Source organism: Martes martes, assembly GCF_963455335.1.
Source record: "Martes martes genome assembly, chromosome: 9".
Classification (NCBI taxonomy): Eukaryota; Metazoa; Chordata; class Mammalia; order Carnivora; family Mustelidae; genus Martes; species Martes martes.
In genome coordinates this window covers 21,312,236-21,327,686 of record NC_137896.1, presented here as the reverse complement: position 1 = coordinate 21,327,686, position 15,451 = coordinate 21,312,236, and the positions used below count along the sequence as shown (strand labels likewise).

The 15,451-nt window shown below is 41.9% G+C and overlaps 2 protein-coding genes across 3 annotated transcripts in view; one reads left to right on the top strand and one right to left on the bottom strand.

Moving 5' to 3' along the window:
• Positions 1–7,776, bottom strand: part of MROH8 (maestro heat like repeat family member 8) — a gene marked incomplete at its 5' end in the record, with an annotated part of 62,420 nt that extends 54,644 nt beyond the window's left edge. Inside the window, 2 exons of the mRNA XM_080812705.1 lie at positions 2,225–2,346; positions 7,487–7,776. Coding sequence (XP_080668831.1) covers positions 2,225–2,346; positions 7,487–7,776 — 412 coding nt within the window. The remainder of the gene's footprint in view (positions 1–2,224; positions 2,347–7,486) is intronic.
• RPN2 (ribophorin II) overlaps positions 7,314–15,451 on the top strand; it is a 56,205-nt gene continuing 48,067 nt past the window's right edge. The window contains exons 1-2 of one of the 2 annotated variants that reach the window (XM_080812707.1): positions 7,314–7,636; positions 12,366–12,559. In XM_080812707.1, coding sequence (XP_080668833.1) covers positions 7,624–7,636; positions 12,366–12,559 — 207 coding nt within the window. In that variant the 5' untranslated portion in view covers positions 7,314–7,623. The remainder of the gene's footprint in view (positions 7,637–12,365; positions 12,560–15,451) is intronic. The other variant, XM_080812706.1, reaches the window with a different exon arrangement.

The window sequence follows — 15,451 nt, the reverse complement described above, 5'->3', positions numbered from 1 at the left end:
CAAGTCTCAGTCTTCCCAATTACAAATTCAGTGTTCTCTAAGGCCCTCCTAAGCTACAAAAACCTTCAAGACTGAGCTACAGCACAGTGGTTAAGAGCATGGACTTTTTTTTTTTTTAAAGATTTTATTTATTTATTTGATAGAGATCCCAAGTAGGCAGAGAGAGAGAGGAAGGGAAGCAGGCTCCCTGCTGAGCAGAGAGCCCGATGTGGGGCTCGATCCCAGGACCCTGGGATCATGACCTGAGCTGAAGGCAGAGGCTTTAACCCACTGAGCCACCCAGGCGCCCCAAGAGCATGGACTTTTTATCTCAGTCTGAGATTAATTTGAATCCTGGCTCTACACCTTATTTATTCTATGATATTTATCAAGTTAGTTTGCCTCTTGGAACCTTAGTTTCTTCACCTGTAAAACAGGGTTATCAGGCTCAGTCTTGGGGCGCCTGGGTGGCTCAGTGGGTTAAAGCCTCTGCCTTCGGCTCGGGTCATGATCCCAGGGTCCTGGGATCGAGCCCCGCATCAGGCTCTCTGCTCAGCGGGAAGCCTGCTTCCTCCTCTCTCTGCCTGTCTCTCTGCCTACTTGTGATCTCTGTCTGTCAAATAAATAAATAAAAATCTTTAAAAAAAAAGCAAACAGGGTTATCATGATGACTAAGTGAGGTACTGAATATAAAGACTTATCTCAGTATGTGGTCCATAGTACTTAAATGGTAGATACTATTATTGAATTCAAACATCTATGACTCTGTGGTGACAAGAGCTTCAAATACAGTAGCATCCGCTTGCTGATCTCTTCCCACTGGACCAGGCTACAGTAAGTGCTTGAGGGATCCTCATTCCAGACCTGGGGTAGACTCTGATAAAGGGCACAGGCTCCGGAGCTGGTCTGCCTAGGCTTGGATCCTTGCTCTGCTATTTTCTAGCATTCTGACCATGTGTGATCTTACTTTTTCTGGGTCTATTTCTTTATTTCCTAGATGGGGATGATAACAGAACCTACCTCATTTAGTTGACACAGAGCTAGCACCAAGAAGTGTTGGCAAATATTATTCCTCTGCTGAGCGACAATGATTAGGGTGGTATCATTTCCCTCTTCATATAGCTTTACATCCTTACCTCCTCTGTTTTCCAAAACCAAGTTCTTTATTCCTGTTGGGGAAACAGTCTTACTATTTCCCTTTTAACACACCCATCATCAGGAATTCTACCCCTCCACTTCTGCACACTTTTTGGTCTCCTGAATTATAGCCTCTTTCCAAATTCCTGCGACCCACTGTCACATTCTTCTCATGCACTAGAAGCCCCATCTCATTTAGGGCTTCTCCCCACCTGTTTCTCCTTCTTCGTCCCCACCTTCCCTACCTCCTACCTCCTTTGCCTAGCTAACTCCTACTCATCCTTCAGGGATCTGCTCCAGGATGCCTTTCTTGAATCACCTCTTAGCCCATTTTGACCAAATATCCTCCTAGCTGCTAAAAAGCTTCTTTATATTTGCTCCCTACTTCCCCACTCCCAATCACCCATATTAAACTGAGTTCCAATCATCTATCCATAAATACGCTGTGTCTGTTCTGTTCATTACTAAATCTCCAGTAGCTAGATCCATGTTTACAACATAGTAGGACTTCAATAAATGTTTGTTGAATGAATGTAGATACGGGAAATGTAGATCCTCAAATAGTCTTTCTGTCTCATGCACATGCTATTATATCCACCTGGGATGTTCGTTCCTCTGCTTCTCACATGGGTTTCTCTTTCACGTCCTCAAGGCCTCCTTTAGGTTTAAACAGTGCTGTCTTAGATAGGCGTTCTCTGACAGCCGTGGCTTAAAATAGGTTCTCATCCCCCTTATTTTTTGGTCTCAGTCCCTTGTATAATTCTTTCATAGTATTAACTACAATTTATAATTATTTAATATCTGTTTACTTACTACTCCTTTTCAGCAAATTCTGTGAGGGCAGGGACCATGTCAGTCTTGTTCATTGCTATATGTTCAACAACTGGTACTCAGTAAATGCTTGCAGAATAAATGAAAAGATAGATATTCTGTAGCCCAATCAAGGGTCCACCCACAACCACCTTTCCCTTCTTAGAATCCTTCTAGCACTTAGACTCTGTGCAAGTCTGCAGGCTTATCTATCTCAGTTTCTTATTATGTCTAGACTAATATATTTTATGTCATTGTGCCAACCATATTCCAAGGTCAATCTTTCCCCCCCTCTTACCTGTAAGTTCAAGGCTACTTGGATCTTTTCTAATATTCTCTAAGTTGCTCAGCTGCAAATCCACACTTCCTGAATCATTGTCAGAAGCACAAGGGATCACTACTTCTTCCCGACTACAGATCCTAGGAATGAAGAGGGGATTAGAAATATTTGTATTTATTTATTTATTTTAGAATCAGTAAATTAACGTATAGTGTGTTATTAATTTCAGAGATTCATCGATTGCATATAACACCTAGTGCTCATTGCATCAAGTGCCCTCCTTAATGCCCCTCAACCAATTACCTCAACCCCACACCCACCTCCCCTCCACCGAACTTCAGTTTGTTTCCTAGAGTTAAGAGTCTCTTACGGTTTGTCAAGAAATATTAGTATTTCAGGACTGCTTCTGTCTCATCACTTGAGACAATGCTTAAATGTCACCTTCTCAGAGAAGCATTTATTGATCACCGGTCTAGGTTAGGCAGCTTCTCCCCAACCCCCTCCCACAGTATTTAACCATTACCTACAATTATCAAGTTCATTTGTGTTTGCTGATGGTCTCCCATCAGACTATAAGCTCCATGAAGGGAGACACCTGTCTACATGGTCACGGTTGAACTGCCAGCACCTAGCATATTGTCAGCCTCATGGGGCATGAATGGATAGGTAAGAAATACTAGGCTGCTGTTAAAAAAAAACTCAGATACAACACCCTTCCCCCCAATTCCTGTTACCCTTTCTTACTTTTTCTTGCTTCTGTAGCATACAATACCTTCTAATATATCAATCTCCTATTTATGATATTGTTCACCATTTATCTCCTCCTGCTAAAGTGTATGCTCCATGAAGGCAAAGATCGGTGGCTGCTTTGTTGATGGATGTATTCGTAGAGACTAGAATGCCTGGTGCATGGTAATGCTCAATGAATATTGGCTGAGTGAGGGAATAGATCTCTATTTGCTAAATGTTTAGCATCTATTAATAGATGAAAAATCAAGTTGTCAAGCAATGTATGTAAACTGTGTGCACCTACAGACACACAGACACATACAAATGTTGGGATACGTGTAGAAAAACTTCAGGTATTCAAACCAAACCTCTGTAGAGTGGAACTGAGAAAAAATTTAGTTTTTAAACTTTTTTTTTTTTAAGATTTTATTTATTTGACAGACAGGCAGAATGGCAGGCAGAGAGAGAGGAGGAAGCACGTACCCCGCGGAGCAGAGAGCCTGATGTGGGGTTTGATCCCAGATCCCTGGGATCATGACCTGAGCCAAAGGCAGAGGCTTTAACCCACTGAGCCACCCAGTGCCCCAAACTTTTTAAACTTTTGCCTGAAATTTTTTTATTGGCATGAATAGCAAATATTGACAAAGATGTGGAGCAGAGAACTCTTACAAATCACATTTGTAGTGTAAATTGGTACAGCCATTTGGGAAATAATTTGGCATTATCTAGTAAAGTTGCAAAGATGCCTCTACCATGACTCACTATTTTACTCCCAGGAATGTATTTCAGTGAAACTCTTACCTGTGTGCATTAGGAATATATGCAAGAATTTTCACAGCAGTATTCATCATAGCAAAAACCTAGAGACATCCAATGGCCTACCAACAGGAGAATAAACTGTAGTAATTCATCCGATAAAGTACTATACAATAGTGAAAATGAATGAGTTCTAGCTATGCACAGCAAAGCAGATAAATCTTAACAATGCTGAGAGAAAAAAGAAAGTCACAGAAAAAATATATAGCAAACTCCATTTATATAAAGTTAAGAAATATGCAAGAGCAAAAAAGTACTGTTTGGAGTTATAAACATACACAGTAAAACTATGAAAAAAAGCAAGGAACCAATATAACCTATAACCTGCAAGATGGGGATCTCTGAGCAGGGAGAAAGGGGATGGAATGCGTAAGACTAGAAAGAGGACCTCAAAGTTATGGTTATGTCTTTTTCTTTCTTTCTTCCTTTCTTTTTTTTTAAGTAGGCTCCACTTCCAGTGTGCAGTGTGGAGCCCAACGTGGGGCTTGAACTCACGACCATGAGAGCAAGACCTGAGCTGAAATCAAGTCAGATGCTTAACTGACACAGTCACCCAGGCGACCCTATCTTTTCTTTAATAGGACGGCAAGTACACAATTTCACTGGATCATTCTTTTTTCTTTATGTATGTTTATAAATATGTTTTTTTCATTTAGTCAATAGTAAATAAAATAATTTTGGGAAAAAACCCAAACCAATAAAATTTGAGCTTCTTCCTGTGTACTTATATTTCTTTAATAATCAAAAGAACTAGTTAATTAAAAACAAACAAACCGGGGCACCTGGGTGGCTTAGTCAGTTAAGCGTCTATCTTTTGCTCAGGTCATGATCCCAGAGGCCTGGGATGCGACCGTGCGTCAGCTGCCTGTTCATCAGGGAGTCTGCTTCTCCCTCTGCCCCTCTCCCTGCTCATTCTCATGTTCCCTCTCCCTCTCAAATAAATAAATAAAATCAACAACAAACAAACAAAATAAAACAAACAAACCCTTTAAGAGTAGAATGGCTGGGTCATGCAGTAGGTCATATAACTGGCTATTTAAAAAGCTACAAATCTGTTTTCCAATATGATTGCACCATTTTCCATGTTCACCAGCAATATATGTGAGTTCCAGTTGTTCCACATCCTTGCCAGTGTTTGGTATTATTGGTCTTTTTTATATTAACTATTTCAGTGGATGTATAGCAATGTCTCCTGGGGACTTAATATACAATGCAATCAATATGTAATGATGTTGATTATCTTTTCATGTGCTTATCTGCCCTACGTGTATCTTGATGAAGTGCCTATTCAAGTCTTTTGCCCGTGTTTTTTACTGGGTTACTTGCAGTGGTATACTGGTAAATGTTTAAAGCAGACTTTCTAAGTGCAGTTTTTAAGTGAATGCTGGTTGATATTTTCATTTACGTTAATGAGTAAGATGTAACCAAAACTTCAGAAGTGACTTCTTTGAGTTGGATAATAGTTTTCAAACACTAGAATGATATTTCCTTAAGTTTTGGGGCTATTTACAATGTAAAGCCTATAGACATGACACACTTCTAAACTTAATCTTTATTAACATTTTTCCATCATTAACTTTAGACATAACAAAGCAAAAAATCAAGCCCTGGTATGTAGCATTTGCTGATTCTATGGTGTAAATATCCCACTGTGGCCAAAATCAAGTTACTGATGTTACTTTGGAAAAAGATGTGCAGTAACACAACACCATATAATATTTCCACCATATAGATGCAATAGATATGAGCAACCACAAAAGCATACAAGATGGTAAAATAATAATGGAATGAACTGGTTTTCAATAGACTTTATTTCATTGTAAGTGTGTATAATTTAATTTTTCTAAATAGCTGTATTTAGCAATCAATTTGCAGAACTTTTGCTAAATTTAAAGATTTTATTTATTTATTTTGAGAGAGGGGAAGTGAGAGCAGGCAGAGGAACAGAAGGGGAGCGAGAGGAAGGGGTAAAGAATCCCAAACAGGCTCTACCCTGAGCCTGGAGCCCTATGTGGTGCTCAATTCTATGACCCCAAGATCATGACCTGAACTGACATCAAGATGCTCAACCGACTGAGCCACCCAGCCATCCCCCTTGCTAAATTTCACAAGTGACTCTTGCAAGCCACTATGAGATGGCTTCAGCACCACAGCAGTTGTCTTACTTTGAATTGGAAGAGGGTTTTTTTTGTTTGTTTGTTTGTTTTTTAAGATTTATTTATTTTGGTGGGTGGGGGGAAGAGGGAGTAGAGGCAAGGGGCAGAGGTGGAGGGAGAGAGGGTCTCAAGCAGATTCCACAATGAGTGCGGATTCTGAGATCAGGACCCTGAAACTATGCCTGGAGCTGAAACCAAAAGTCCCAGGCTCAACCTTGTGCTCTATTCAGACACCCTGGAAGAGTTTTTTTATGTATTCTGTATCAGCACCATCCAATAGAACTTTCTGTGATATTGGAAATATTCTCTAATTCTGTGCTATCCAAAATGATATCCAGTAGCCACATGTGGCCAATGAGCTCTTGAAATGTGCGTAGCACCACTGAGGAATGGAGTTTTAAAATTTAAAATTTTAATTAATTTAAACTCAAATTCAGATAGCCACGTACAGCTAGTATTTACTTTACTGAATAGCACAGCAGCAGAAAGAACTCACTCTTCCCTATCTGGGTTAATAACATCTGGGACACAGTAAGATTTACCATATTGTGCATATGTTGTATGTTGAGTTAAAAGCAGAGATTATGGGGTCAGCCTGTCTGGGTTCAAATCTTTTAGTTTCTTTCTCTATAAAATGGGAGTAACACAGTACAGACCTCACAGAATGGTGATAAGGAGTAAATCAAATAACGTACTTGAATCTTAATACACTGTTAGGCTAACCTATAGATGTCCAATAATTGTAGTTAGTTATTATGGAGTTCCTAGGTAAGTCGCTTCCTTTTTTTTTTTTTTTTTAAAGATTTTATTTATTTATTTGACAGAGAGAGATCACAAGGAAGCAGACAGAGAGAGGGGGAAGCAGGCTCCCCCCCAAGTGGAAAGCCCAATGCGGGCCTCGGACCTAGGACCCACTGAGCCACCCAGGCGCCCGTCCTTTTTTTTTTTTTTTCTTTTTTTTTAATTACTGGATTCTTCTTATTTTAAAACAAGCGAAGCTGTTTTCATCTCGAGTTACTTTTTTTTTCTTTTTCTATTTTTGACCCTCCTCCTTCTGTAACATTGGGCTAATACGTTCCTCAAAGTTATCTAAGTCTACAGAAATGCTCTGCAAACCAAAGAAAACATCACTCGCTAGGTCAGTTATTCACAGGCGAAACAATCTTTGGCAGACATTGCCATAATTTCCTAAAGAGGAAAAAAAAAAAAAAGAACGAACGAAAAAAGAAAACCCAAGCTCCGGAGCACTACTTGCCCTTCCTCCCTGGACCCTTCCCATTCCTTTAAAATTGGCCGGGCTGCCGAGAGACGACTGAGTGACGGCGCCATCGGCCAATCACCGCGGTCATCCAATCAGCGGAGGCCCCGTTTCAGGCCCACCCCGAAGCCTCGTCCAACCGCGTACTGGTAGCACCCGGATTAGGACGGTTGCGAGGCGGCCGGTTCCAAGTGGTCCAGGTCGCGGGGGGAGGGAGGCGGGCCTGTACGCGAGGACGGCGTCGCCCTTTCGCGCGGGAACTGGAATTTGGGCCGCGGCCTGCGGGGACCGGGCCGACCCAGCGGGACGGCGGAGACTGACCTGTGCCTAGATCCCATCCCAGCACGCGCAGCCTGCCGCGAGTCCCTGGCGTCCCCTCCGGCGCGCTTTTGGAGCCACTTCCCCGAGCGGAAGTCAGCCTGCGGCTCGGGCCCTGGTGGTGGGACCTGCTCGGAGGAATGGCGTCGCCGGGTGAGGCGTTGTGCATGGCTCGACGACGGGGCCCCGCGGCCGGCACGCCTTGGCGAGTGGGCCGTAGCCCGCGGGAGGCTAGTGCTCGCCACTCGGGAGCCGGCCACGCGGGAGCCTCTTCCCCTGTGGGGCAGGGGCATGGGCTCGGGCTCGGGCTCTTTTGGGGTCGAGTGTGTGACGGAGGGCCGGCGAGCGGGTGGGACTGCGGGCGAGTAGAGGTGGGGTAGGTGCCAGTGCGGCACGGAGCTACGGGTGCCCCCAAGGCCCAGCCGGGGGCCGCGGTTAACCTTAGATGTGGCTTCACTCATTCATTTGACTCGCGGAGTCTCCTGGGCCGGGTGGCCTACGAGTGAGCTTTTGGCCAAGTCGACCGTGGCCTCCTTTTTAGTAAAAAGGAGCAAGGAAAGCACTCACTTCTCTGGGAGCTTAGACTATAAATTCTGAAGTTAGATTCTCCTGGTGCAAACTTGTAGTGTGCCAAGTATTCGTTATGTGATCCGGTCCAAGTTCCTTAACCCCTCTGCATCTCAGTTTCTGATCTGTAAAGTAGGTTAGTCACATTTTCTGCCGCATAAGTTGCTGCATTAAATAAGCTGAGCCCCGTGCATAGTTGAGAATAGTACACGGCGCTACGCAAGCATCAATAAAGTTAACTGCATTGCTAGTTACGGAGCGGGCACTGCATGATGGACCCTCATATAGTCTCACCGCGGCGTGGGGAACGTGTACTATTATGTACGTTTGACAGATAGGAAGACAAAATTTCAGAGAAAAAAAGTAGCTTGCCCAAGATAGCAGTGAATAAGACAGTGGGTCATTGCTCCATTTTTGGAAAAGTTGAGGGTAATAGAGTGGTTAAAAACAAACTGTATTCAAACTGCCTGCATTTTGTTTGTCAGTTATGTGTCTTAGGGAAGTAACTCCTAGTAGAGTCTCAATTTCTTGGTATGTAAACTACACTCACTTGGATGTTGTGAAGATTTAATGACTCAGTGTATGCCAGCTACTTAGCATAGTATGGGCATACCCCACACATGTTAAGTGCTCAATTTTAGCCAAAAATGTTGTCGCTATTAAATCGAGGTGGGAGGATTAGAATTCTGACACAGATGCTGTGTTAGGGGAATTTATAGTCTAGCTGGGGAAATGCCGGTTGTCATTTACTAAATCTTAGTCTATTGAGTACATGCATGTACACAAGGCACTGGAATTCAGCATTAGTATCTTGGCTCCTCTTTTTCTTATATTTTTCTATTCTTTAGCACTTCTGGCTTTGACTTTGAATTCTAGCCAGACTCTGACCACTTCTCATCTCTACTGCTGTCACTCTGGCTGTGACCACATCATCTTTTTACTTGGATTATTACTAACTGGTGACCCTCTTCAGGTTCTTTCTCCTGCCTAGTCTCAACACAGTTTTGTTTATTCTTAACACAATGATCCTGTTAAATTGTAAGTCAAATCACTCCTCTTCTCGAAACTTTCTGTTGGGTCCCATCTCAGTATAAGCCAGAGTCCCTACAGAGGTTTAAAAGGCCCTTCATATTTTGCCTCTGCTACCTCTGTTGCCTCTTCCATACTTTTCACCCTTTGCTTATGCCACTCTAGCTGTACTTTATTCTTTGCTAATGTCAAAGAATACCATATATACAGGGTCTTTGCACTTGCTTTTCTTCTTAGGATAGTTTCCCCCAAAATATCCTTGTGACACTCCCTTATTTTCCCTCAGGTCTACACACAGTCACTTTATTTCTTAGTTAGATCTTCATAGACTACCATATTTAAAATCGTTCTGGGGTGCCTGGGTGGCTCAGTCTGTTAGTCATCTGCCTTTGGCTTAGATCATGTTCCCAGGGTCTTGGGATTAAGCCCCGAGTTGGGCTCCCTACTTTGTAGAGAGCCTGCTTTTCCCTCTCCCTTTGCTTCTCCCGCCCTTGTGTGTGTTCTCTCTCTAAATAAATAAATAAATAAAATCTTTTAAAAAATAAAATAAAATGTAGCTTTTCTCAGATCTCTTCTGTGCTTTATTTTTCTCCATAGCACTTTTCACCTTGTAACATGATAATGGTTTTTTTTTTTTAAAGACTTTATTTGCAAGAGCACAAGAGAGAGCCCAAGAGGTGGCATGAGAGGGAGGTAGGGCAGAAGGAGAGCGAAGAAGAGGCTCTGTTGAACAGGGAGCCCGATTGGGTTCGATCCCAGGACCCAAGATCATGACCTGAGCTGAAGGCAGAGGCTCATCCTACTGAGCTACCCAGGTGCCCCAGCTTTATTATTTATTTATTTATTTAAAAAAAAAGATTTTATTTATTTATTTATTTGACAGACAGAGATCACAAGTAGGCAGAGAGGCAGGCCGAGAGAGGAGGAAACAGGCTTCCTGCTGAGCAGAGCCTGACGTGGGGCTTAATCCCAGGACCCTGGCATCATGACCTGAGCAGAAGGCAGAGGCTTTAACCCACTGAGCCACCCAGGCGCCCCCCGCCTACTTTATTTTTAATACCAAAAATAGTGCTTGGTAAGCATTCAGTAAATATTTTATAATTGAATACTGCACGCTATAGGTCCCTTTCTGGCGTTTTAAAAAAACTTCCACATTCTTTAGATTATCTAACACATACAAGGATTTAAATAGAACTAGCCTTCATAGAAGAACAATTCTGAGGTACCGCTAATATAGCCATTGTTTCTACCACAATCTCCCCAAAAATAGTGGAGTGTAAACTGTATAGTTAGATTTGAGTTTGAGTCCAAGATTGTAAGGTACTCTTGTTCTCAGTTCTCTTATTTGTAAAATAGATACAATGATGCCTTTTTTTTTTTTTTAAAGTAATCTATGCCCAATGTGGGGCTTGAATTCACATTGCAAGATCAAGAGTCCCATGCTCCACCGACGGAGCCCGACAAGCTCCCCCTAATAAAGCCTTTCTTGAGGGATTCTAGTTCAAACTAAATTTGACACTGTGAGCAGAGGATTTAGTACCATTACCATTAGCCTTGCAATTACAGTAGTGCTCCCTTATCTGCAGGGCTCACTTTCCAAGATCCTCAGTAGATGCCTGAAACTGCAGATAGTACTGAACCCTTATATATATTGTGGTTTTTTCCCATACATACATAACTGATAAAATTTAATTTATAAGTTAGGCACAGTAAGATTAACAATGATAACTAATAATGAAAGAACAATTAAGATATTGTAATAAAAGTCATGTGAATGTGGTTTCTCAAAATATCTTGTACTGTACTCACCCTTCTTGATAATAGATGCCTTTGTGATAAAATGTCTGCATGATGAGATGAAGTAAGGTGAATGACGTAGGCATTGTGTTGTAGCATTAGGCTACTACTGACCTGACCTGACAATACTGGACCATGGCTGAACGTGGGTGACTGAAATCGTGGAGAATGGATAACGTGGGTGGTTGTGGGGGGTGGTGGTGGATACTGTTGTGTTAATTGGATGGCAGTCAATTCATGAAGCAGCCCAGAGAATGTACCACTTAAAACTGCTTCCTGTCTCCTAGAGCATTGTAGACAAGGATTAATTTTTCTTTCCACTTACTTAGCAAATATTAATTCAGTACTACTACGTGCCAAGGATCGTTTAATACTTGGAAATACTGGGATGTATAGAAGAAACTGTCTCTTCTCTTGGAGTTTACAGTTTAGCAGAGGAATCAGACATTACAGTATGAGTTATAGTTCTGAAAAAGACTACATAGAAGTTCAGGTTGCTATGCATGAATATAGCAACAACAATAGTAACGGTAATAGAAGTACCTAACATGTAGCTCTTGTTACAAGCCAGTCACTATTCTAAGATCTTTCTCTGTTAACTCATGTAATCCTTATTACACCTCTGAGGTAGGTACTGTTATTATCCCACTTTACACTTGAGGAAACTGAGGACAGACTGGCCACATTGTAACTGCCAGAGCCATATTGCTAATAAATGGCAGAACTCGGATTTATTCATTTATTTTCAAAGTATGTATGTATTTATTTGTTTAGAGAGTGCGCAAGCAGGCTTCCTTTCCAGTGCAGAGTGTGATGAGGGGCTCATTCTCAACCCTAAGATCACGACCTGAGCCAAAACCAAGAGTCGACACTGAACCGACTGACTGAGCCACTGGGGCATCCAGGCAAACTAGTATTTAAACCTGGCCTCAGAGGTCACATTCTTTAGTACTTCATAGTACTGGCGACCTAACCCAAGGAAGGGCTGTTGGGGAGACTTCTTGAGGAGGAGATACTTGAACTAAAATCAGAGAGTTAAAAAAAAAGTTGGAAGTTGAAGTAAGGGAAAGCATGAAAAAGTTCTGGGTAGCGTACAACGTGACTTGTTAGAGGAACAGAGAAGGGTCCAGAGAGCCACAGATGGAGGAAAGAGTAACTGAAGGAAGAAATCTGGTGAGAGGCGGGTGAGGCCACGGGGATTCAGGATTGGCTCTATCTTAGAGGCATAGGTGTTACAAATGTATTTGAAATCGGAATGGCATGCTGGGTCCTGTGCTTTAGCGACACAGGCTACTGGGAGGACTGTCCTTCAGAGGGATGAAGACAGTGCCCGCCATTTTCCCAGGACTTCTCTCCCAATTAAACCTCCCATTTGCCTTCCCCTTCCTCACATGATTTGGTTCCCAAACCTTGATGCACACCACCATTGGAACTGTATATAGAACTTTGGAATCATTTGGATTGTGTTTAATAGTCATTTTCCCCCAAGGTTCAAGCACTGTCTTCCTGTTGGCCCTGACAATCATAGCCAGGACTCAGGCTCTGACGCCCACTCACTACCTCACCAAGCCAGATGTGGAGAGACTGAAAGCCTCACTGGATCGCCCTTTCACAAGTTTGGAATCTGCTTTCTACTCCATCGTGGGACTCAGCAGCCTAGGTGCCCAGGTGCCAGATGTAAAGGTAAGGCTGCTTTTGTCTTGGTCTCATCCCTTAACTATGGTCCCTGTGTGTACTTTAGAACTCTTGCTCATTTGAGGATGACCCAAGGCTATTCCAATATATAAATACTTAGTTCAGTCTGCCAGATGTTTTTCTCTTTTAATGCCTAATGTATGTTTGGGGCCATGAGAGGTGTTTTAGTAGAATATAAAGAAGAACAAGTCTTAGAAACTTTACTTTTTATTAGCTTAAATTTTGCCTATAGAACCTATTGATAGAGTTCTGAGTGAGACTGTATAGTACCACATGTACTTGTTAGGTGCCGTGTATGTGTGACTTATAAACAGTAAAGGAGTTCAAGATGGAGGCATTCATTTTTACTAAACACTGACAGTCACTGCATCAGGCAGTTTTTTTTTTTTAAGAATCTTTTTTTAAAAGATTTTATTTATTAATTTGTCAGATCACAAGTAGGCAGAGAGGCAGGCAGAGAGAGGGGGAAGCAGGCTCCCTGCTGAGCAGAGAGCCCGATGCGGGGGTCGATCCCAGGACCCTGGGACCATGACCTGAGCCGAAGGCAGAGGCTTTAAACCACTGAGCCACCCAGGCGCCCCGCATCAGGCAGTTTTGATATACTTTTTGGAACTTTGATGAGGAAAATGCATCACAACTAAAACTCTTCCTGGATTTAGGAAAAGGTTCAGTCTTTTTTTTTTAGAGATTTTATCTGTTCATTTGAGAGAGAGAGTGTGAGTGCACACAAGCAGGCGGGAGGGGCAGAGGCAGAGGGAGAGGGAGAAGAAGACTTCCTGCTGAGCAGGGAGCCTGATATGGGGTTCCATCCCAGGACCTTGAGATCATGACCTGAGCTGAAGGCAGAGGCTTAACTGACTGAGCCACCCAGGAGTCCTGGAAAATGTTCAGTCTTAAGTGAATTTACATTTTATTCGCTACAGTAGCGTGGACTACTAGGGCAAAGAAGTTAAGGCCAGGTTTCCTATATAAGCCTTGTGTATTAGTTTTCCTTTTTTTTTTTTTTAAGATTTATTTATTTATTTTAGAGAAAGAGAAAGAGAATGTGAGTGGGGGAAGGAGCAGAGGGAGAGAATCTCAAGTAGACTCCTGTTAAGTGTAGAGCCCATCGCAGGGCTCAATATCTGAGCCTTGGGATCAAAGACCCTGGGATCAAAATCATGAATTGGCCACTTCACTGAGCCACCCAGGTGCCCCTGTGTATTAGTTTTCTATGGCTGCATAACAAATGACCATACATGTAGTTATTTAAAATAGCGCTCATTTATTAGCTAATGGTTCTGTGGTCAGAAGTCCAGGCAGGCTTGGCAGGGCTCCCTAGTTAGTGTCTCAGAAGGTCAAAATAATGGTGTCAACCAGACTGGGTTCTTATCTGGCCATTCTGGGGAAGAATCTGCTTCAGTCTCTTGTTCAGGCGGTTAACAGAATGCTTGCAGTTCCTTGTGGTTGTAAGTCTGAGATCTCTGTTTTCTTGTGGGCTGTCAGCCAAAGGCTGCTCTCTGTTCCTCTTGGCCACCCACTTTTTTTCTTATGTTGTCCCCTCCCCATTTAAATCAGTAATGATATATTGAGTTCTTACTCTTCAAATCTCTGACCTCTTCTGCTACCAATAGGAGAAAAGTCTGCTTTTAAAGACTTTGTTCATCTATAACAGTTTGCATCTCCCCTCTTCCACCCCCAACCACTATCTTTTATTTGTGGAACAAGCCAGATCATTTATCCTGGAGAAGATCCACATTCTGCCTTCGATTAATAGCATCCTCATGCTGTTTGTTTGTGGATTTTTAAAGTTTTTAAAAAAATTAATTTGAAAGAGAGAAAGAGCATGATCTGGGGGAAGGGGCACAGGAAGAGGGAGAAGCACTCTCCCCACTCAACAGGGAGCCCTATGTTGAGCTCATCCCAGGACCCCAGCATGATGACCTGAGCTGAAGGCAGGCACTTAGCCTCCTAAGCCATCTAGGTGCCCCTCATGCTGTTTTTGAACATACTTCCTATCTTTTATAGTCCTATAAACTGGTGATTAGCTCTTGAGGCTTAATTAGATTCAGGTCAGTTTTCTTGGCATAAGTATTTCATAGGTGGTGATGTGTACTTCCTGTCATTGGTGCATGGTATCTGGTTATTTCACTTTTAGTTATGATAAAGTTGGGTCAGTAGATTTGGGTATTGTCACATTAACCTATCTCTTGTAAACAGTATATAGTAGGGACTTGTTTTTTTGTTTTTTATTTTTAATACAGTCTGACAATCTCTATCTTTTCATTGGGGAGTTTAGTCTGTTGATGTTTAATGTAACTATACTGTTGGGTTGAAGTCTACTATCTTGTTATTTGTTTTTTATTTGTCTAACCATTTTTTTCCTCCTTCTTTCCTGTCTTAGATTGAATAATTTTTTATTATTTTGTTTGATCTCTTCTGTTGGTTTTTTAGCTCTACTTATTTTTTTAGTAGTTGCTCTAGAGATTGTAATATGCATTTGAATTTATCACAGTGTACTTTGAATTCTTATTTCACCATGTCACAAGTAATGAAAGAACCTTAGAAGAGTATATTTCTATTTAAATTCCCATCATTTGTGCTCTCATTTTCACACTTTTACTTTCTTTTAAGTATCACAGCCTTATACTGTCTGTTGTCCAGTGTCTTCATATATTTTTTCAGTTTTATAGTTATTTATGGGAGGAGGGTAAGTTCAATACCTTTAATTCTGCCATGGCCAGAACTGGTAGTCCCAGTTAATGTTTTGCAATCCATGCAGTTGCTATTCTTTTTTTTTTTTTTTCTTTTTTGAAGTGTAGTTGACATACAGTAATAGTTATTGTTCTTTTTGATGCCCAAAATGTCCCATTTTGACAAGTGGGCTGAAATGTCTTTCTG